The 22,133-nt window shown below is 47.4% G+C and overlaps 1 protein-coding gene across 1 annotated transcript in view; it reads left to right on the top strand.

The window, feature by feature from the left end:
• Window positions 1-5,478, top strand: part of LOC140392631 (dnaJ homolog subfamily C member 11) — a 64,152-nt gene extending 58,674 nt beyond the window's left edge. The window contains exons 15-16 of the mRNA XM_072478073.1: window positions 3,942-4,071; window positions 5,093-5,478. Of these exons, the coding sequence (XP_072334174.1) occupies window positions 3,942-4,071; window positions 5,093-5,118 (156 nt within the window). The 3' untranslated portion in view covers window positions 5,119-5,478. The remainder of the gene's footprint in view (window positions 1-3,941; window positions 4,072-5,092) is intronic.
• Window positions 5,479-22,133: the final 16,655 nt, after the last annotated feature.

Raw genomic sequence — 22,133 nt, 5'->3', positions numbered from 1 at the left:
ATCGTACTGTTGTGGCAGAATTATGTACTGGAGTCCTGCAATGGTGTTTGAACCCGTAACCACCTGTCTTGGAAATCAGTGTGCTCGCAACTGAGACAAGCTGCCACCTGCCAGTGATAACGCTTAAAGTTCAAAAGAAAAAGAAAAGTACAGCACAGCTGTACTGGGGCTGTTTAGCACAGGGCTAAATCGCTGGCTTTGAAAGCAGACCAAGGCAGGCCAGCAGCATGGTTCGTTTCCCGTAACAGCCTCACCGAACAGGCGCCGGAATGTGGCGACTAGGGGCTTTTCACAGTAACTTCATTTGAAGCCTACTTGTGACAATAAGCGATTTTCATTTCATTTCATTTCATTTCAGCAACGGGCCCTTTGGCCCTCCAAGGCTGTGCCGACCATGTTGCCTGTTTAACCTAAAACCTTTTACACTTCTGGGGCCCGTATCCCTCTATTCTCATGCTACTCCTGAATTTGTCAAATTACTATCGTACCTGCTTCGACCACCTCCTCTGGCAGCGAGTTCCAGGCAGCCACTACCCTCTGTATAAAAACAAAAACTTCCCTTGTACATCTCCTCTAAACTTTGCACCTCGCACCTTAAACCTATGGCCCCTAGTTATTGATACTTCCACCCTGGGAAAAAGCTTCTGACTATTCAAAATAAAAAATGTAATTAAACGGCACATATGAAAGGATCGTTCTGTTCTGGGTTGCAGGATGCTGGAATTGATAACTCCCCAAGATAGTGAGCCTACCTGAGTTGTGGCTCCACAGATACCATACCTGACAACAATTGACCATTCTGCATAAAACCAAAACAGGATTGTCAATTGAGTATTTGACCATGGGTGGCATCACAGCGAAGCATTCATCTTTTCCTTGACCATTTTACGATCCCAGGTGTTAATCCTGGGCAAGTCAGATCCCAGAGCTAAACCTGGCTCGATAGAATCACACTATTGTTCGAGATACAGAAAGGGACCATTTGGCCCAGCGTGTCTGCACAGGGATCTCCAAATGAGCATTATGACTTTGTGCCATTCTCCTGCCTTTTCCCCGTATCCCTGCACATTGTTTCATAGAATTTATAGTGCAGAAGGAGGCCATTCGGCCCATCGGCTCTTGGAAAGAGCACCCTACCCAAGGTCAACACCTCCACCCTATCCCCATAACCCAGTAAACCCACCCAACACTAAGGGCAATTTTGGACACTAAGGGCAATTTATCATGGCCAATCCACCTAACCTGCACATCTGTGGACTGTGGGAGGAAACCGGAGCACCCGGAGGAAACCCACGCACATACGGGGAGGATGTGCAGACTCCACACAGACAGTGACCCAAGCCGGAATCGAACCTGGGGCCCTGGAGCTGTGAAGCAATTGTGCTATCCACAATGCTACCGTGCTGCTAATACCCTCTTGAATGATTTGATTGAACCTGCCTCCACCACACTTCCAGGCAGTGCATTCCAGACCCAAACCACTCGTGGTGTAACGTTTTTCTCATGTTACATTGGTTTCTTTTGCAAATCATTTTAAATCTGTGCCCTCTCGTTTCTGATCCTTTTGATTCTACTTGATGTTATAAATGGACAGGAAGATCCCAGAATTGAACCCTGACTCAAAAGACGGTAACTTTTTTAGAAAGCGAGGAACAACAGAGTCACAGGACAGCTAAATAGTTTTAATAGCAAGAAAAAAATACATTTATTAAATATGAGAGGGCTGATTATGATATAATACTCTTTCATTCCCACTTATCTTCACGAATATACAGAGATTTTAAGGTTAACACTGGTTACAAAGGATATCTTGGACTACAACAGTCTCAGTAACACACAGTCCCTTTAAGCACACAGGCTGGCTGTGGCCTGACACACTGCACTCTGAACCCAAATGAATTTCTGTGCATTTCTCCCCAAAATTCCCCCAGATGATTGTTATACCGTGAGCCGCATTGTCTCACTGAACTCCAGCTTCCGCACGAGTGATTTCAAATTCCACTTTCTAAACAACACACTTTCAAAGCCTCTTTTAAACAATGTTTTTCCTTATCTGCTTCCATCAAGGTTTGGCTTTCAGGTTTTACACCACCATCTTCAGCATTTCTTTGTCTTGACTGTTATACAAACTCCTTACAATTGCTTTAACTATCAATTTCCAGATTCTATTAAGATGGCAACAAACCTGTGATTGACCTCTGAAGTCTGCTTTCCCACTTTAAATTTGGTTACTGCAGCTGCCTCTTCAGAGCACTTTGTCTGCTTTTCCCTTGGATTCGCCTGAGCAGTTCCTTGTTCAACTTCTTGGGTCTCTGTTCCCTTAAACTTCAGTCTGCCTAAGACATTCCTTCTGTCCCAATCCCCTGGTTTACTGGACTTTATCTGGTTCTTTGGGAAGTCTGCCTTTTTTCAGCCCCTTTGTCCTGACCAGTTTGTTCTGGCAGAGTTGAGAGATTGTCACTCCTCAGCGTCTTATTTCCAACTGCCCTGGCTTCCAGTTAAACTAAGAACAAAGGAAATCTCTTCTCTTTGAAAAGTGGCCCTAATCACTAAGCAAATACTTCTACTTCTGCCAACTTTTATTTTCATGTAACTTCTCTGAGCACAATAGAAACACAGTTTGAATTACAACCAAAACGGCCACATACAAACACCATTGTCTGTCATGAATCTAACTATAGCTTTACTCTTCCTTACAAAAAAACTCTAAATTAAACCCACTTAAAACTCTATCTTATTTCTAATATTTACCAATGCAAATAATATTCAGGATACATGTGCAGTACATGTGAATCAGCAGGTGATCTGTGGTCAAACATGTCATTTGCTCTGGAGTAAGTTATGTTACCAAAGCTGATTCCATTGATTTCTCAACAACCTACCCAGATGCTTGTCACATTGTGAGCCAACTAGTTTCACTGAAACTCTGACTTTGTCAGGAGGGCTTCCAATCTCCACGGTTGAAGAACTCACCCTGAAAATGGTCTCCCAGTGTCACTTCCACTCTGTCGGCTTCAACAAGGATCCATATCCAGGATTTCAGTCTCCGGCCAAGATTCCTTTCCTGTGGATCTCCAAGTACATTCCTGTTTCACCTTCTAAACATGCTTTTAGATCTTCGGCCATGCCAAGCAGGACACCACTTCTACAAAAAGGATACCTTTGTCCCAATGCCCACAGTGTGGACTCGCCAAACTCAGCTGCCCTCTCATCTTCTGTATTTCTATTCAAGTCTATCCCCGCAGCACACTCTTTAACCTGGAACCTATTTAACTGCTTCTTTCTCTCAACATTAATTTACAGGATCAGTCTCTGATGTCTGTCCTTGTCCCTTACCTGGGACCTCTTGCGGCCCCACTCCTTAGTTTTGAACCTTCTCCCTGTCCCTTTTCCCCTGTCCCACTCCCATCCTAATGGCGCTCCGGTTCCAGGTCACCTGACCTGCTTTACTCACCATTTCTGTGGAGACGCACAGCGCCGGTTCATGGCATAAAGAAAGTAAAACCCACTGACTGCATGTGCGCAGCCCTTTCCCAGCCAGTCGTGTGCAGAGATCCCAAGACCCACCAGGGACTGTAATTCTGGAATTGGATCTGCCGATGAAGTATTTTGCATTTCATCACAACCAGGATTTGCAGTTGTGCCCTTCGCAACAGGAATCCCGACATGATATTCAGGGGCGGGAACTTTGGAGAATTTATTCTAATTTTCCTTATCTTGACTTCCTCTTGATGGTCCCTTTCTGTTACCCCGACTATGATTCAGCACTGACTGGGGTGAACCCTGGGCTGTAAGACTCCATGCTGCGCTAACAACCTCCCACAGCAGTGGGGTGTGCTGTTTGAATTTCCTTGGGAGCCTGGTATTCCCAGATTTTTCCTGCTGTGTTCAGTCGTGTATGTTTTGTTTGTATAATTCCTCATTCACTCTGATTATCACAGATCGGGGTACCAGGATTCTATGACCCATGTGTTGGAGAGGAAAAGAGTCTGAAAGTGATCTATCTATTCCGAGGGGTTCTGCACCAGGTCATGACAGCAGACAACGAGTCCCTTAGGATACCAAAGCAATGTGAGTTAAGTTCAAAGAGATCCCCATGCCACCACCTGTTCACTATCAGTTTGTTAGTTAAGGAGATCATGAGTTGGACCATGCAGGATAAATAACAGTGTTAATAATGTACACCATTAGTAATGTACAAGCCAGCCATCAAGCGCAGGGCATTTAGGGGTATGCCTCGAGTTATGAAACTCCAGGACTTGCTGGTTGATTTACAACACATTGAATGATGAGGGAATGTTGTTGCAGATGGTCAGTGCTTGCACTTTAGGCAAATGTTACTTCCCACTTATAACCCAAGCCTGAATGTTGTCCAGGTTATGCTGTGTAGGCACGGGCTACTTCATTCTCTGAAGAATTGTGGATGGAACTGAACTCTACAGATCAGTCAGTTTGACACCAGTTGTAGGAAAATAATTTGAACTGATTTTGCAAAGGCGTGGTGTGAAAACACCTGAGTATAAGAAAGAGATTAAGCTGTTTTAACATTTAATTTGCTTCTTGTGGTTGTATTCCCGTTACCCCATAGATATTAATGACCTAGTGGACAGGAGCATTTGGAAAGCTCTAGGACAGGTTCTGTATGAATGACTGATATGGAATTACAATACAGGAGTACAGTACAATGTATGGAAGTGATGTCTGCAGCTGAAGTATTGGAAACTGGCTTAAAATGGGAACTGGATCCTACCCGTGTCATCAAACACTTTTCAGCATCTCCCATATCCCCAGTTCCACATGGAGAATAAATCCATTGTAATCAAGACTGTGGCCCATTTAGTAGTTTTTAGTTACTGCTGCAGGAGCGGATTTTGTTCCTTTTCCGTACTTTTCCATTATGAAGATGATGGAAATGTTGGATATATCTGCAACTATATATTACAACTGCTATTTCAGTCTAACTTTGTGTCTAATAAAGATTAGTTTTGCTTCATCAGCTTTTTTGTTTTGAAGTTGTAGCCAGCCTGATCTATCTTTGTAAATTGTGTGATCTGTAACCGTGGAATCACCGTTCCTCTGATTCCCTCCACAGCACACAGGGTTGACACAGATGGTTGAGAAGAAGTGATGTGCAGACAGTGATGGAGAAGTTGGACCCGAACAGAGACCAGCTGCTAAAAATCTTCTCCTTGTCCCATAAATTAAAGAGAAAGTGCACATATATAATTATTTTTATGTATGTAGAGTTTTTTGGTTCTTTTCCATGTATAAAAGATTTAAAAACTGCTTTTACAGATCACTAAATAGCAACATTCAGTTGTGGTTTTCTCCATGTCATACTTGTCACGGGAATCTGTAACAATGGGATTCAGACCTTTTTGTCAGTGATTCCTGTGCCCTGGAAGAAGATTCCGTTTTATTAAGTCTATTTGATGTATAATAAAAAAAATAAAACCAGACACAATTGCCATAAAAAAACTTGCACTTGTCTAAGAAATTCCCTCCTGCTTTGTCCCTACCCCATCACACCTAACACTACTTCTGCAAACTCCTCAAGCTCTCCGTTAACCTTTGGTGTTCCAACTCATACCTCCAGTACCAACCCTACATGCTGCAACTTAGCCCTTTCTCCCTCCTCAGAAATGTGCAATCAGGGCATCTCTCTCCACTCCTCTTACTGCTGAGTGCCCTTTGTCCATTTATGTGACATTGCTTTGGAAAAGGTTTCCTGTTAGTGGGCCAATATGAACACTAAAGTAGAGGATTTTGACCCTGTGCAGTATTTAAAACAGGTGACGGCAAGTCACAGTCTGATTTTCATCTTTTTTAAATTGAAAAATCGAAGAGAAGTGAAACAATTAGCTAACTCTCCATTTACACCATTGCACAAACTCCAGATCAGGAATTCCTTTTTGTTGGGTCTTTGAGTTGGAAATAGTCTGCATTGAATCTGCACTGTGAGTGATCCCACTGCTGAACTGATTTTGTGTGGAGAAATAAAGATTGAGCATGGGGACAAGGTGCAGGTGTTCAGAGTATCGCTTACATGATTTGGGGAGCAGCAAGCAGGCTGTTAAAGATGGATTGAGTGGAGAGCTCGACCATCTTGAACGAAACTTACTTTAGGAACATTTGTAACAGAACCTCAGTGAAAGCATTTGTGCTTCACGGACTGAATTCACCAAGTAAGGAGTGTTTAAATCTCCAGCTGTGAACAGAATTGGCAGTCACTGGGTGCACTGCTTTTTGAAGATAGTTCTAAGGAAATTTGTTGAACAATGCAGCAGGAGGAAGGGAAATAAATAAACATTTACTTTTTTTTTAATTTGTTTTTATTCAAAAATTTTCAATAATTTTTACAAACCACTACAAAAAGAAAACAACAAGAAACATAGTAATAATTAAGAAAACAACTTCACAAATTAGCAAAACAAGGTGGGGTGTCTGCCCTTTACAAATAAAATCTATCTGCCAACCCCCCCCCCTCCGCTTTGCTGCTGCTGCTGACCTCTACTTAACTTTCCACGAGAAAGTCAAGGAACGGTTGCCACCACCTGGAGAACCCCTGCACAGACCCTCGCAAGGCAAACTTTATCTTCTCCAGCCTGAGAAACCCCGCCATGTCATTGGTCTAAGCCTCTACACTTGGGGGTTTCGCGTCCCTCCACATTAACAAGAGCCGCCTCCGGGCTACCAAGGGGGCAAAGACCAGAACTCCGGCCTCTTTCGACTCCTGCACTCCCGGATCGTCTGACACCCCAAATATCGCTATCCCCCAGCTCGGTTTTACCCGAGTGTCCAAGACCTTGGACATAGCCTTTCCAAAATTCTGTAAGTGCTGGGCATGCCCAAAACATATGGACGTGGTTTGCAGGGCGCCCTGAACACCTCACACCTGTCCTCCACCCCAAAGAACTTACTCATTCTCACCACTGTTAGATGTGTCCGGTGCACCACCTTAAACTGAATCAGGCTAAGCCTGGCGCAAGATGAGGAATTGACCCTGCCCAGGGCTTCAGCCCACAGGCCCTCATCTAGCTCCTCACCCAGCTCCTCCAACCACTTGCCCTTCAGCTCTTCCACCGAGGCCTCCTGCAGCTCCTGGTATATGTCCGATACTTTGCCATCCCCCACCCATACCCCCGAGACCACCCTGTCCTGTATCCTCCGGGCAGGTAGCAGTGGGAATTCCCCCACCTGCTTTTTCACAAATGCCCGAACCTGCATGTACCTAAAGGTATTCCCTGGGGCAACCCAAATTTCTCCTCCACCGCCCTCAGACTAGCAAAAGTCCCATCGAGTCCCCCATCCTTTTGATACCCGCTCTGTGCCATCTTAGGAACCCACCATCTATACCTGTAACGAACCTGTGATTGTTCCGTATCGGGGTCCAGACTGAAGCCCTTGCCTCCCCCTGTGCCGTCTCCGCTGACCCCAGATCCTGGTGGTGGCTTGTGGTGTATCGTGTCGGCGGCAGCGGAGCCGTTATCAATGCCTCCAGGCTAGTATCCCTGCAAGACGCCACCTCCAACCACTTACAGGCCGCCCCCTCCTTCCTCTACTACCCACTTCCGAATCATGGATATATTCGCTACCCAATAATAGCTGCAAAAGTTCGGCAGCGCCAGCCCACCCCCACCCCGACTGCGCTCTAAGAATAGTCTCTTAACACGCGGGGTCTTGTTTGCCCACACAAATCCCGTGATCTGTTTACCTGCTTGAAAAAGGACTTGGGGGTGAGGATGGGAAGGCACTGGAAGACGAACAAGAACCTGGGGAGGACCATCATCTTCACGGACTGCACCCTGCCCACCAGGGAACGCGGCAGCATGTCCCACCTCTTAAAGTCCTCCTCATCTGATCCACCAGCCGCGCTAAATTGAGCTTATGCAGGGCATCCCAACTCTTAGCCACCTGAATGCCCAAGTAGCGAAAGCTCCTCTCCACCATCTTAAGCGGTAGCTTTCCCAGTCTCTTTTCCTGGCCCCTCGCATGTATCACAAACAGCTCGCTTTTCCCGACATTCAGCTTATACCCCGAAAAGTCCCTGAAATCTCTAAGGATCTGCATGACCTGCACCGGATCCGCAATGTACAGGAGCAGGTCATCCGCATACAGTGAAACCCGATGCTGCTACCCCCCCCCCCCCCCCCCCCCCCAGTTTCTGGACTCCCTCAATGCCATGGCCAGTGGCTCGATTACCAGGGCAGACAGCAGGGGGGGACAGGGGCACCCCTGCCTCATTCTTTGATGTAACCTAAAGTACTCCGACAGCAGCCGGTTTGTCGACACAGGGCTAAATCGCTGGCTTTGAAAGCAGGCCAGCAGCACGGTTCAATTCCTGTAACGGCCTCCCCGAACAGGTGCTGGAATATGGCGACTAGGGGCTTTTCACAGTGACTTAATTTGAAGCCTACTTGTGACAATGAGCAATTTTCATTTCATTTCAATAAAGTGAATCCTTCCCTCATTCATTACGTTGGAAAGTTAGGAAGCAGATGAGGCCATTCAGCCCCTCAACGCTATTTCGCCAGATCACAACTGATCTGCGTCTCCATTTCATACCTTTGATCAGTACACTTTGGCACCCTGACCCATCCAAGATTCTCTTTGTGGGCAGCACGGTAGCATAGTGATTAGCACAATTGCTTCACAGCTCCAGGGTCCCAGGTTCGATTCCCGGCTTGGGTCACTGTCTGTGCGGAGTCTGCACGTTCTCCCCGTGTCTGCGTGGGTTTCCTCCGGGTGCTCCGGTTTCCTCCCACAGTCCAAAGATGTGCAGGTTAGGTGGATTGGTGTCCAAAATGGCCCTTAGCGTTGGGTGGGGTTACTGGGTTATGGGGATAGGGTGGAGGTGTGCGGTTGGGTAGGGTGCTCTTTCCAAGAGCTGGTGTAGACTCGATGGGCCGAATGGCCTCCTTCGGCACTCTGAATTCTATGACACACTCGCTACCGGGGCCTGATACAACAATTTAACCCACCCTATAAATTCCTCTCCGAACCCAAATCTGCCTAACACTTCCCACAGGTACTTCCACTCCACCTGATCGACAGCTTTCTCCGCATCCATTGCCACCACCACTTCTGTATCCCCTCCTTCCAAGGGCTTCATGATCACAATCAGGAGCCTCCGCACATTCGTGTTCAGCTGCCTGCCCTTCACAAACCCCGTCTGATCCTCATTGATCACTCCCGGGACACAGTCCCCAATCCTAGTGGGCAAGATCTTGGCCAACAGTTTGGCATCTACATTAAGGAGCAAAATCGGCCTATAGGAGCCACATTGCAACGGGTCCTTATCTCGCTTAAGGATGAGCGAGATCAGAGCCTGCGACATCGTCGGGGGAAGGGTTCCCTTTTCCTTAGCCTCATTAAAAGTTCTCAACAATAGGGGACCCATCAGCTCCAAGAATTTCCTGTTAAATTTTACGGGATAACCATCCGGTCCCGGGGCCTTGCCCAACTTCGTACCCTCCAACCCCTTAACCAATTCCTCCATCTCAATCGGGGCCCCCAATCTCTCTACCCGCCCCTCCTCCACTTTAGGGAACCTCAATTGGTCCAGGAATTGCTTCATCCCCTCTCTCTCTCTCTCTTTCTCTCTCCCCCCCCCCCTTCCAGGTGTTCTGACTCATACAATTTGCCATAAAGGTCCTTGAAGATCTCGTTGATCCTTGCCGAGCTCAGCACCGTGTTACCCCACTATCCCTCATTCCCCAAATCTCCCTGGCCGCCTCTCTCTTCCACAGTTGATGCGCCAGCATCCTGCTTGCCTTCTCCCCATACTCATACACCGCTCCTTGTACCTTCCTCAACTGAGCCTCAGCCTTCCCAGTGGTAAGCAGGTCAAACTCCGCCTGCAGACTCCGGCGCTCCTTTAACAACCCCTCCTCGGGGGATTCCGCGTACCTCCTGTCCACCCTAAGTATCTCCCCCACCAACCTCTCCCTCTCCATCCTGTCCCTCTTCTCCCTGTGGGCCCTGACTGAAATTAGCTCCCCCCTGATAACTGCTTTCAGCGCCTCCCAGACCACACTCACTGAAACTTCCCCAGTATCATTGGTCTCCACAAAGCTTTGGATACCTCGCCGAATCCGCCCACAGACCTCTTCATCCGCCAATAGTCCTACGTCCATTCTCCACAGAGGGCGTTGGCCTCTATCCTCCCCCTGCCCCAACTCCACCCAGTGTGGGGCATGGTCCGAGATCGCAATGGCCGAATATTCCCCCTCCATTCTCGGGATTAGTGCCCTAAACTGCATGACTCCAGATCCGGAATCCTACTCAACCGCTTCATGAACCCTGCATCGTCCCAGTTCGGAGCATACACATTCACTAGCACCAACCGGGCCCCCTGCAACTTGCCACTCACCATAATATATCTCCCCCCTTTATCTGCCACAATACCCGCCACCTCTAATGCCACCCGCTTGCTCACCAAAATTGCGACCCCCCTGGTCTTCACATCCAGCCCTGAGTAGAAAACCTGCCCCACACATCCCTTCCCCAGCATGGTTTGATCCGCGATCTTCAGATGCGATTCTTGTAGCATAGCCACGTCTGCCTTTAGCCCCCTAAAGTGCAAAAACACACGGGCCCTCTTCACCGGCCCATTCAGGCCTCTCACGTTCCACGTGATCAGCCTGGTCGGGGGGCAAATTACCCCACCCCCCACCCCCACCCCCGCCGACTAGCTGTCTCCTTTTTTAGGCCAGCCACGTGCCCGCGTCTTCCGCACACTCCAGCCCCCCAGCCGGAGGCTCCCCGTCCTGACTCTCCCCTTTAAAATCGATTCTCCTTCAGTCAGCAAAGCAGCATCGCAGCCCCCCCCCTCAACCCCCCCACCCCAGTCCAGCATCCGCTTAACCCCCCTACCACCCCATTGCACTCCCGCAAGTCAGCTGACTCATGCTGACCCCGGCAGCTCCCGCCTACACATCCAATCCCACTGTCGGCTCCCCTTACGAGTCTCCCACCTCCCCCCCTAAGTGAGGTAACGAGAGTGTGTCGTCGTTCCCCCCCCCCCTACACCCCGTGTGTACAGAGAAAGAAGAAAAAAAAACAAGGCACAATCCTCTCAAACCCCCCCCCAGCTTCGGGTGCTGCCCCCACCATTGAGCAGATAAACCGCTCTCCCTGTCTGGGCCAACCCCACCACCTGTGACGCAGCTCTTCCCAACTGCAACCTCGCCCAAAGCCTTGAGGGCCCAGGGCAAAGGGGGCAACAAAAACACAAGAGAACACAGGGAAAACCCCAACATAACACCGCCCCCCCCCCCACCCACCACCCCAACAGCAACCTCCACAACATACTACAGTCCATTAGCTCAGGTCCAGCTTCTCATTCTTGATAAAAGTCCACGCCTTGTCCGGCGATCAAAATAATGGTGCCGGTCCTGATATGTAACCCACAGCCTCGCCGGTTGAACAGCCCGAACTTCACCCCTTTGCTGTAGAGGACCGCCTTGGCCCCGTTGAATCCCACACGCTTTTTGGCCAGCTCTGCACTCCAGTCCTGATAGATACGGATCTCGGTGTTCTCCCACTTGCTGCTCCGCTCCTTCTTCGCCCATCGCAGGACACACTCCTTATCGGTGAAGCGGTGGAATCTTACCACCATAGGTCTTGGCGGCTCGTTCGCCCTAGGCCTCCTTGCCAGGACTCTGTGCGCCCCATCCAGCTCCAGGGGCCGCGGGAAAGCCCCCGCGCCCATTAGCGTACTCAGCATCGTGGTCACATACGCCCCAGCATCCAACCCCTCCACGCCTTCAGGCAGACCCAGAATCCGCAGGTTCCGCCTCCTTGACCTATTCTCCAGGTCCTCCAGCTTCTCCTGCCATTTTTTGTGCAGCGCCTCGTGCGCCTCCACTCTGACCGCCAGGCCCAGAATCTCGTCCTCATTATCCGAGGCCTTCTGCTGCACCTCCTTTATCGCCGTCCCCTGCATCTTCTGGGTCTCCTCCAACCTCTCAATCGACGCCTTCATAGGGGCCAACATCACCGCCTTTAACTCCGCCAAGCAGCTTCTCAAAAACTCCTGCTGCTCCCGTGACCACTGGGCCCACGCTGCCTGATCCCCGCCAGCCGCCATCTTGTTTTTTCGTGCCCGTTCTCTCTTCTCCAAAGCCGCTTTTTTGACCGCTCCGCTCCTGGTCCACTCCATACAGTGCTGGGGGACCCTCACTGTTTCCTTCCCACACCGGGAATCGCCGTCAAAGTGCCGCTGGAGCTCCGTAAAAGGGCCTAAAAGTCCGTTATCGGCGGGAGCTGCCGACCGTGCGACCTACCTCGGCATAGCCGCAACCAGAAGTCCATAAATAAACATTTACATTGATATGGGATTTATTTCTTGAAACATCAGTTTCAGACAATTAACTTTTTAGCATTAGGCTAAAATAATCGCTTAGGGAAATTGGAGAACCATTTTAAAAGGATAAGATGAACGAACAGTTAATTTTTTTGACAGTACTGACTTAGGAACAGCCGTGGCTTATTGTGCCATTCGAGTCTGCTCCGCCACCATTCGATAAGATCATGGCTGATCTGGTCTCAGCTCCACTTTCCTGTCAGCCCCCCATAACCCGTGATTCATGTACAGATACTGATGTAGTCGGAGCTTGGAGCTTATTCTCGATGCTGAGCAATAAGGCTGCATCATGTCAGAGCAGAATAGCACACCTTTGGGATCCACCTCCAGCAAGATGGTCCTTCCTACATTATCTGTGTACCACGACTGGGGATTTCCTATTTTCAGACAATAGCTGAAGCCTGAAGTGGGTGGACAAACCAGGCTCCGGCATCGCTCCCAGCAACACACAATTGGCTGGAAGAGCAAACTTGTAAAAATTAGCTGAGAGACAAATCCATCAAATGACGGTGGATCCCAGCAGCTGATGTCCCACTCAGCGTGGGTGAAATGCACGTTGAATAACAGGTATGTTGTCAAGATCCAGCTTGAACTTTATCTCTCCTGATTAGACTCACTTCCAGAATCACCAACTGCTCCCAGGTGTCTGACCCAAATCCCCATTCTCCATGTGTCAATCTAAACCAAGAGGTGCCAGATTATTCCATCGTGGAAGAATGTAAGATTGGGATATTGAAAATCAAAAGACGAGAAGGAGCTTTGCTCCAAAGTATGAATGTTTATTGTATTTATAGAAACTGCATTTGAAGAAACACAGCTAAAATGCAATGATTATGCTGACTGAATAGTTACACATTGAATAAAACATTGGTACACAACATAATATCACGAGGTTCCAAGGTGATTAGACTCAGATTATCTGGTTCCGTTCTGAAAATGTTCTGAAAATCTATGCTTCCTCTAATACTTTAAGAAAGTGTTATTCCTACTTGTCCTTCTTCCCTTGAGAGAACTCCCATCAATTACTTTCTTTGTCTTTAGTCCGTCCTAGTACCTCATCCTAAATCAGCCCACGGTACCCAACCTCTGACTCTCCCAAGATTTTCTTAAACCATTCTGTAAAACATATGATAACCAGAATGGATGGATAACTCAATTAGTCATAGTAGAGTCTTGACTACATCAGATTTCAGTCTTCAACCACCTAATTTAGAATTGAGTCTTAGGGTGTAGGCATCACTGACAAGGCCAGTATTTATTGCTCATCCCTCACTTATCCCTCATCCCCCTCAAGAAAATGGTGATGAACCTTCATCTTGAACCACTGCAGTACCTAGAGTCATCGAATCATTATGGCACAAAGGGGCCATTCAGCCCATTAAATCCATGCCAGTTCTCGGTAGAGCAATCCAATCAGTTCAATTTACCCACTCTAGCCCAGTAGCCCTTCAAAGTTCCCTCAGTGTCTTATCAAATTTCCTTTTTAAATTATGCAGTGTTTAGCACTGCTGCCTCACGGTGCTGAGGACCCGGGTCAGATCCCGGCCCCGGGTCACTGTCCGTGTGGAGTTTGCACATTTTCCCCGTGTTTGCGTGGGTTTCGCCCCCACAACCCAAAGATGCGCAGGGTAGGTAGACTGGCCACGCTAAATTGCCCCTTAATTGGGAAAAAAAAAAGAATTGGGCACTCAAAATTTATTTTAAAAATAAATTATTCATCATCTCCACTTCCACCACAAAGCAAATACATGAGCAAGAGCAGCATAGGGCGTCGTGAACAGTGTTCTTACAGGGAACAGATCAGTCCGAGGGGGAGTCGTTGAGGAGTTTTGTAGCTGTGGGGAAGAAGCTGTTCCTATGTCTGGATGTGCGGGTCTTCAGACTTCTGTACCTTCTGCCTGATGGAAGGGTCTGGAAGAAGGCAATGCCTGGGTGGGAGGGGTCTCTGATAATGCTGCCTGCCTTCCTGAGGCAGAGGGAGGTGTATCCTGAGGCAGTGGGAGGTGTATACAGAATCAATGTGGGGGTGGCAAGCTTGTGTGATGAGCTGGCTGAGTTCACCACACGCTGCAGTTTCTTGCGATCTTGGGCCAAGCAGTTGAGTCCAGTTAAGGCTTCTGGTCAATTCCTATGTGCGCACATCACCAAAAATCAGTCCTGGTCCACCCACGTCGATGCTACCACCAAGAAAGCACAACAGCGCCTCTACTTCCTCAGGAAACTAAGGAAATTCAGAATATTCACATTAACTCTTACCAACTTTTACAGATGCACCATAGAAAGCATCCTAACTGACTGCATCACAGCCTGGTATGGCAACTGCTCGGCCCAAGACCGCAAACAACTTCAGAGAGTCGTGAACACCGCCCAGTCCATCACACAAACCTGCCTCCCATCCATTGACTCCATCTACACCTCCCGCTGCCTTGTGAAAGTGGGCAGCATAATCAAAGATCCCTCCCACCCGGCTTACTCACTCTTCCAACTTCTTCCACTGGGCAGGAGATACAAAAGTCTGAGAACACGCACAAACAGATTCAAAAACAGCTGCTCCCTCACTGTTATCAGACTTCTAAGCGACCCTCTTATGGACTCACCTGATTATTACTACACTCCTGTATGCTTCAATGGTGTCTATGTATTTTCATTGTGTACCTTGTGTTGCCCTATTATGTATTTTCTTTTCTTTCCATGTACTAAATGATCTGAAACCAAAGAGAAAATGCTGGAAAATCTCAGCAGGTCAGGCAGCATCTGTGCGGAGAGAAAAGAGCTAACGTTTCGAGTCCAGATGACCCTTTGTCAAAGTTAAAAGACCGAGAAAGTGGGAAATATTTATACTGTGGAGTGAGAGAATGAAAGATGCGTCAGAGCCACAGAAACCAAGGGAACAGGGTGTTAATAACCACAGAAACCAAGGGAAAGAGTGCTAGTGGCAGTCCCCAGAGAGAACAAAAGGTGTGAAAGGCCAAACAGCAGAGAAACTAACATCAGAGGGTAAACTCTGACAGATGTAGATGTGGGGGGGGGAGGGGAAGGTTTTATTTTTTCCCAGGTCCGGACTAGAGCATGAAGCAGCACCAACATAGTCATCAATGTACCGGTAAAGGTGTTGTGTGAGGAGGTCCAGATATGCCTGGAACAAGGAATGTTCCACATACCCCATTAAAAGGCAAGTGCAGCTAGGACCCATGCGGCTACCCATTGCTACACCTTTCATTTGGAGAAAATGGGATGAGTTAAAGGAGAAGTTGTTGAGAGATAGAACCCTCTGATGTTAGTTTCTCTGCTGTTTGGCCTTTCACACCTTTTGTTCTCTCTGGGGACTGCCACTAGCACTCTTTCCCCTTGGTTTCTGTGGTTATTAACACCCTGTTCCCTTGGTTTCTGTGGCTCTGATGCATCTTTCATTCTCACTCCACAGTATAAATATTTCCCACTTTCTCAGTCTTTTAGCTTTGACAAAGGGTCATCTGGACTTGAAACGTTAGCTCTTTTCTTGCCCTTCAGATGCTGCCAGACCTGCTGAGATTTTCCAGCATTTTCTCTTTGGTTTCAGATTCCAGCATCCGCAGTAATTTGCTTTTATTATTTAATGATCTGTTTGAGCTGCTCACAGAAAAATACATTTCACTGTATCTCGGTACACATGATAATAAACAAACAAATCCAAATCTCTTCTTAGAAATGCTGATTGTCTGGCCCTTGTGCAGCAAGGACTTGCCGTTTATCAGCTGAAACCGGAATGTTGTCCCGGTCTTGCTGCATGAGGGTACAGACTGCATTGAAGGAATTGCAAATGGACTGAGCATTGTGCAATCATCTGCAGGCATCCCCACATCTGACTTCATGGTTGAGAGAAGGTCATTGGTGGAGCAGCTGAAGATGGTTAGGCCAAGGACATTATCCTGGGGAACTCTTGCAGTGATGTCCTGGGGCTGCAATGATTGGCTTTCAAACGACACAACCATACTCCATGACCAGGAGAGGAATTAAACACATTGCCAAATGTATAATATTTTTATGGAAAATGTTATTCGAAAATGAAAGCCTATAAAAGTGCTTTGTTTGCAATAAACATCGCAGGCCAGCACCCGCAGTGGAGGCTGGATGTAGGACTGTTGGCGGATGAGAAGGGGTATGAGCGGCTTAGGGCCGCCATTCGGGGGTATGTAAAGCTCAATGACACGGGGGAGGTCGCAGCCACCACGCTGTGGGAGCCACTCAAGGCGGTGGTTCGGGAGGAGTTTATTTCAATTTGTGCGCATAGGGAGAAGGCGGAATGGGCAGAGACGGCAAGGCTGGTGGAAGAGATTCTAAGGGTGGACAGGAGGTATTCGGAGACCCCGGAGGCAGGGCTGCTGAAGGAGCGGCTGGGCCCCAGATGGAGTTCAGATTAGTGTCCACGGGGAAGACGGTGGGGCAGTTGCGGAGGGCCAGGGGGGCAGTGTAAGATCTTCTTATTTCTCCTCGGAATAAGGTACTCAGTTCATTTGAAGAGGTGTCCAAAACACTCTTTATTTTTCAAGAATTCACTTAATACAATTGCATACAATTAAATCGAAACTCAGATCAAAATAACACATAAACTTTTGAGACTACAGAGAAAAATCTTCTTAGTTTTGAGATAAAAAAAAGTAAAAGAAAAAGACTTCAAAATAAAAGTGGTCTTAACAGATGCTTGAAAATGAAAGTCATTTCCACGATCCTTCGAGAATCTCAGAAGGGTAAAATTCTTCTCATAATCAGTCATACAGATCACACACTTAAGGAAATTCTTATCTATGGTTTAGCCCCTTATTTACTTTCATTGGTTCTAATTCTCAGCTGAGACCCACTTGATTCATTCAGGGAAGTGTCAGTCACTTAACAGGTGATTGATTAATTAGACATTAATCACTTACTCCAAATTAATTATTCTTTCTCTGACACAGCACCGTTCTCATGCAATCTATATCACCTGTCAAACTCCTTCCGTCATGTCTAGTCACAGCTATACCATTGTTACTAGATTGTTGCAAATTCATTGAATGTACCTTCGTATCGCTTCTTTAGACATATTTGTACAGTACACCTTTTGAAACATTTGTCAGTATCTATAGACAGTCATGGTCAGGGTTCAATGGTTCAGTCAATCTTTTAGAATTTTATCATGCTCCTGCAGATTCAGTCATTTTTCAAGATTCATTTTATGCTCCAGCATAATTGTTCAGTCAATTTCTTAAAGGACCCCCTAAATAATTGTTGAATCCAATAGGCAGTATATGAAATGAAATGAAAATCGCTTATTGTCACGGGTAGGCTTCAATGAAGTTACTGTGAAAAGCCCCATGGAGAGAAGGCGGGCAGGATGCTAGCCCACCAGCTGAGGGGGCAGGAGGCGGCGAGGGAGATTGGTAGAGTAAAGACGGAAAGGGTGGTGCCGGACCCGGTGGGGGTGAATGGGGTGTTTGAGGCTTTTTACAGGAGATTGTCTGACTCAGAGTCCCCAGCCAGGGGGAGGGAGGGGCGTGTTCCTGGACGTGTTGGAGTTTCCCAGGGTGGACGAGGAGTCGGTGCAGGAATTGGGGACCCCAATTGGACTGAAGGAGGTGATGGAGAGTATGGGGGCGATGCAGGCAGGGAAAGGCCGGGCCCAGATGGGCTCCTGGTGGAGCTTTAGAAAAATTTTGGGGGTTAACTGGGGCTGTTGCTGGTGAGGACATACAATGAGGCTAGGGAGATGGGGGAGCCCCCACCTACACTATCGCAGGCATCCATCTCCCTGATATTGAAAAAGGACAAGGATCCAGAGCAGTGTAGATCGCACCGTCCAAAATCGCTATTGAATGTGGCCAAGTTGTTGGCGAAGGTGTTGGCTTCGCAAATTGAGGGCTGTGCCACGGGTGGAGTTGCAAGATATGGTGCTGTTGAAAGGGGAAATGGGGAGGGAAGGTGTCCACGATTTACAAGGAGCTGATGGATTGGGAGGAGGCCCCAGTTGGAAGTGGGAGGAGGAGCTGGGTGGGGAGGTGGAGGCCGGGACGTGGGAAGAGGCCCTGAGAAGGGTGGATGCATCCTCATCATGTACAAGGCTCAGTCTTATTAAGTTCACAGGGCACACATGACGGTGGCTAGGATGAGTAGGTTCTTTGAGGGAGTAGAGGACAGGTCTGGGCGGTGTGCGGGGAGGCCCATGAATCATTTCCACATGTTTTGGGCATGTCCGAAGCTGAAGGGGTCCTGGCAGGGGTTTGCGGATGTAATGTCCGAGGTGTTGGGCGTAAAGGTAGCCCCCGAGTCCAGATATTCGGGAGTCCAGGGGGTGGGAAAGGCCAATGTCTTGCCTTTGCCTCCGTGATAGCCCGGAGACGGATCTTACTTGGATGGAGGGACGCAGAGCTGCTGAAAGTGGGGGTGTGGGTGAGTGACGTGACAGACTTCCTGAGGCTGGAGAAGCTCAAGTTCGTCTTGAGGGATTCGGTTGATGGGTTCGCCCGGGGGGTGGAAACCTTTCATTGACTTCTTGAAGGAGGATTGAGAGATCAGCAGAGGGGGAGGGATGAGGGTGAGGGGGTTAAAATGGGGAGGGCAGGACAGGAGGAGGGAGCATGATTGGGGAGCAGAGGGGGGAGTGGGTGTTGGTTATTTATAATGTTGTAAATTTTACTTCTACTTTGCTTTGTTTTTATGAAAATGACTGAATAAAATATTTTTTTTAAAGGAGTTAAGTTCAGAAGGAAATAGACCTCCGACGTTGGGAGCCTGGTATAGGCAGAGATTGTACCCTGTCAGGCAAATCTCTGTCAAACGCATCAATTAGTACTCGCTGTTTCATTTCTTTCAGAAGCGTGAGTTGTTCTCGATTTGGGAGAAGAGGGGTGGTTTCACTGGGATCAGTGATCCCCCGTATACTGTACAAACTGTTCAAATACCCATAATGTGTCAGCATGGATTGATTCTCTTTCAAATAGTAAAGGATTACACCCCAGGCACAAGAACACTTGGATCGAAATTTCAATGATACATAATTGTAATGAGGTATAATGTTACGGTTATAAGCAGCTAAGAATGAGGTCCACTTGGAATTTATATTAAAGTAAGTATAAACCAAAAGAATAAAAATGGTCAGAATGCTAATTAAACTGCAAACAATAGCTATTATTTGAATAGATTTTAAAGTTTTATATTCTGGAACGGTGCACGAAAGGTTTCTGTTCTCAATATTGCATTTTTCAGATTCTTCATTGTAACTGTGAACCATTGAATTAAGAAATTTACTGAGTGCCACCGCGACACCACAATAAGCGGCATTCTTTGTGACGAATAAACATGTAATCCAATTGCATCTGCGGCTGTTCATGGGGGAGATATCTTCGATATGCAGTGTCAGGATCTTCTTGTAAATGCTAACGTGGAAGGAAAATAGATTCCTATTAGTGACATTAATTATTCCGGGAACCACATCAGAACGGAACCATTGCAGCTGCTGCTATCTATCTATCCTGCATCGGTGGTCCTGAGGAAATGCACAAAAGAAATGACTGTCTAATTTGGACCCAGTTGAGAACAGGACAGGATTCAAGCATTAAAACAAAAAGGTAGCCTGCAGGTACAGAATGGAATTTAACGCATCGCTGATCCAGCTTGGTGATGATGTCCTCATCGCTGATCCAGCTTGGTGATGATGTCCTCATCGCTGATCCAGCTTGGTGATGATGTCCTCCAATATCAAATAACCACTGGTTCCTAAACCCATGAAGAATGAAGAATGTTGACCTCAGAGGGAACCTGGAGGTCTGTCTAAACCACTCAAACTACGAGACAGCTACGAACCAAATGCACCAGATAACCAACAGTTCATATCCAGAAAAAGACATTATTAATAATTACCTAATTCTGTGTGCAGGCTGTTCAGTGTTTTCACTAATGTTCACCATCATAGCCCGGTAAACACTATCGTTCAGCTCGTAGATCATCTCCTCCACATGTTTGCGGATCCAATTTTGGAAGCACAATTCCCAGATTCTGTTGATGAGGAACATTAGTCCAAGAAAGATTCCTATTTGCAACATCAGGAACTGTAGAAAGGATCATTTAAATTTTTGTAATGATTGATATATCTGCTCCAAACACATTCAATAAATCTTAACTGAACAGGTTGTTAACATTGATATAGTTAAATCAGAATAAAGACACACCAGTAATAAATATAATTGCGTTGTGAATGATCTTAGAGCTTGTTAGAGCGAACATGTTGGCGCAGTGGTTAGCACTGCTGCCTCACGGCGCCGAGGTCCCAGGTTCGATCCATGCCCCAGGTCACTGTCCGTGTGGAGTTTGCACATTCTCCCCGTGTCTGCGTGCGTCTCAATCCGCAACCCAAAGATGTGCAGGGTAGGTGGATTGGCCACGCTAAATTGCCTCTTAATTGGAAAAATAAATAAATAGAAATAGAGTGAATATGAGGGGTGATGGTGGTGTAATGTCACTAGACATGTAATTCAGAGACCCAGGTTACTGCTCTGGGGACATGGGTTCAAATCCCACCATGACAACCTCTGGCATTTAAATTCAATGAATAAAATCTGGAATTGACAGCCAGTCCCATCAATGGAGACCTTGAAACTATCATACATTGTTGCAAAAAACTGTTTAGTTCACTGATGCTCTTAATGGAAGGAAATCTACTGTCCTTACTAAATGTATCGCCAGGCCAGCGTCTTGTTCACTTTTAACTGCCCCTCTGATATGATTCAGTTCAATGGCAATTAGGGATAGGCAACAAAAGCTGACGTCGCCAATAAAACCCACATCCTTAGAAAAGATCAGGAGGCCCGAGAAGGTAAATGAAACAACAGGGATGAAGTTTAAGACCAGGGAGGTTATGCTGCAATTGTATAAGGTGTTGGTGAGGCCACACCTGGAGTATTGTGTTCAGTTTTGGTCTCCTTACCTGAGAAAGGACGTACTGGCACTGGAGGGTGTGCAGAGGAGATTCACTAGGTTAATCCCAGAGCTGAAGGGGTTGGATTACGAGGAGAGGTTGAGTAGACTGGGACAGTACTCGCTGGAATTTAGACGGATGTGGGGGGATCTTATAGAAACATATAAGATTATGAAGGGAATAGATAGGATAGATGCGGGCAGGTTGTTTCCACTGGCGGGTGAAAGCAGAACTAGGGGGCAGAGCCTCAAAATAAGGGGAAGTAGATTTAGGACTGAGTTTAGGAGGAACTTCTTCACCCAAAGTGTTGGGAATCTATGGAATTCCTTGCCCAGTGAAGCAATTGAGGCTCCTTCATTAAATGTTTTCGAGATAAAGATAGATCGTTTTTGGAAGAATAAAGGGATTAAGGGTTATGGTGTTCAGGCGGGAAAGTGGAGCTGAGTCCACAAAAGATCAGCCATGATCTCATTGAAAGGCACAGCAGACTCTAAGGGCCAGATGGCCTACTCCTGCTCCTAGTTCTTATGTTCTTATTTGATGTATAAACATAAAGTAAAGGCCGCCACGCAGATTACAGCTCACAGGCCCCAGTCGGGACTACCAGAAGTGCCGGGTCCAGTCCAGGCCGACTTTTAAGGGACAAGTTTACGAGCCCCAGCTAGGTGGGCCTCCACTCACAAGAGCGAAAACAGCGCGGGAGCAGAGAGAGCCGGGACAGCGAAAACAGTGCCGGAGGAGAGAGCCGGGAGATTTAAAAAGCACGGGAGGAGAGAGCCGGGACAGCGAAAACAGCGCGGGAGCAGAGAGAGCCGGGACAGTGAAAACAGCGCCGGAGGA

This window comes from Scyliorhinus torazame, chromosome 16 (genome assembly GCF_047496885.1).
Source record: "Scyliorhinus torazame isolate Kashiwa2021f chromosome 16, sScyTor2.1, whole genome shotgun sequence".
Classification (NCBI taxonomy): Eukaryota; Metazoa; Chordata; class Chondrichthyes; order Carcharhiniformes; family Scyliorhinidae; genus Scyliorhinus; species Scyliorhinus torazame.
Note: the sequence above shows the minus strand (reverse complement) of the source record. Positions and strands in the feature narration are given on the sequence as shown.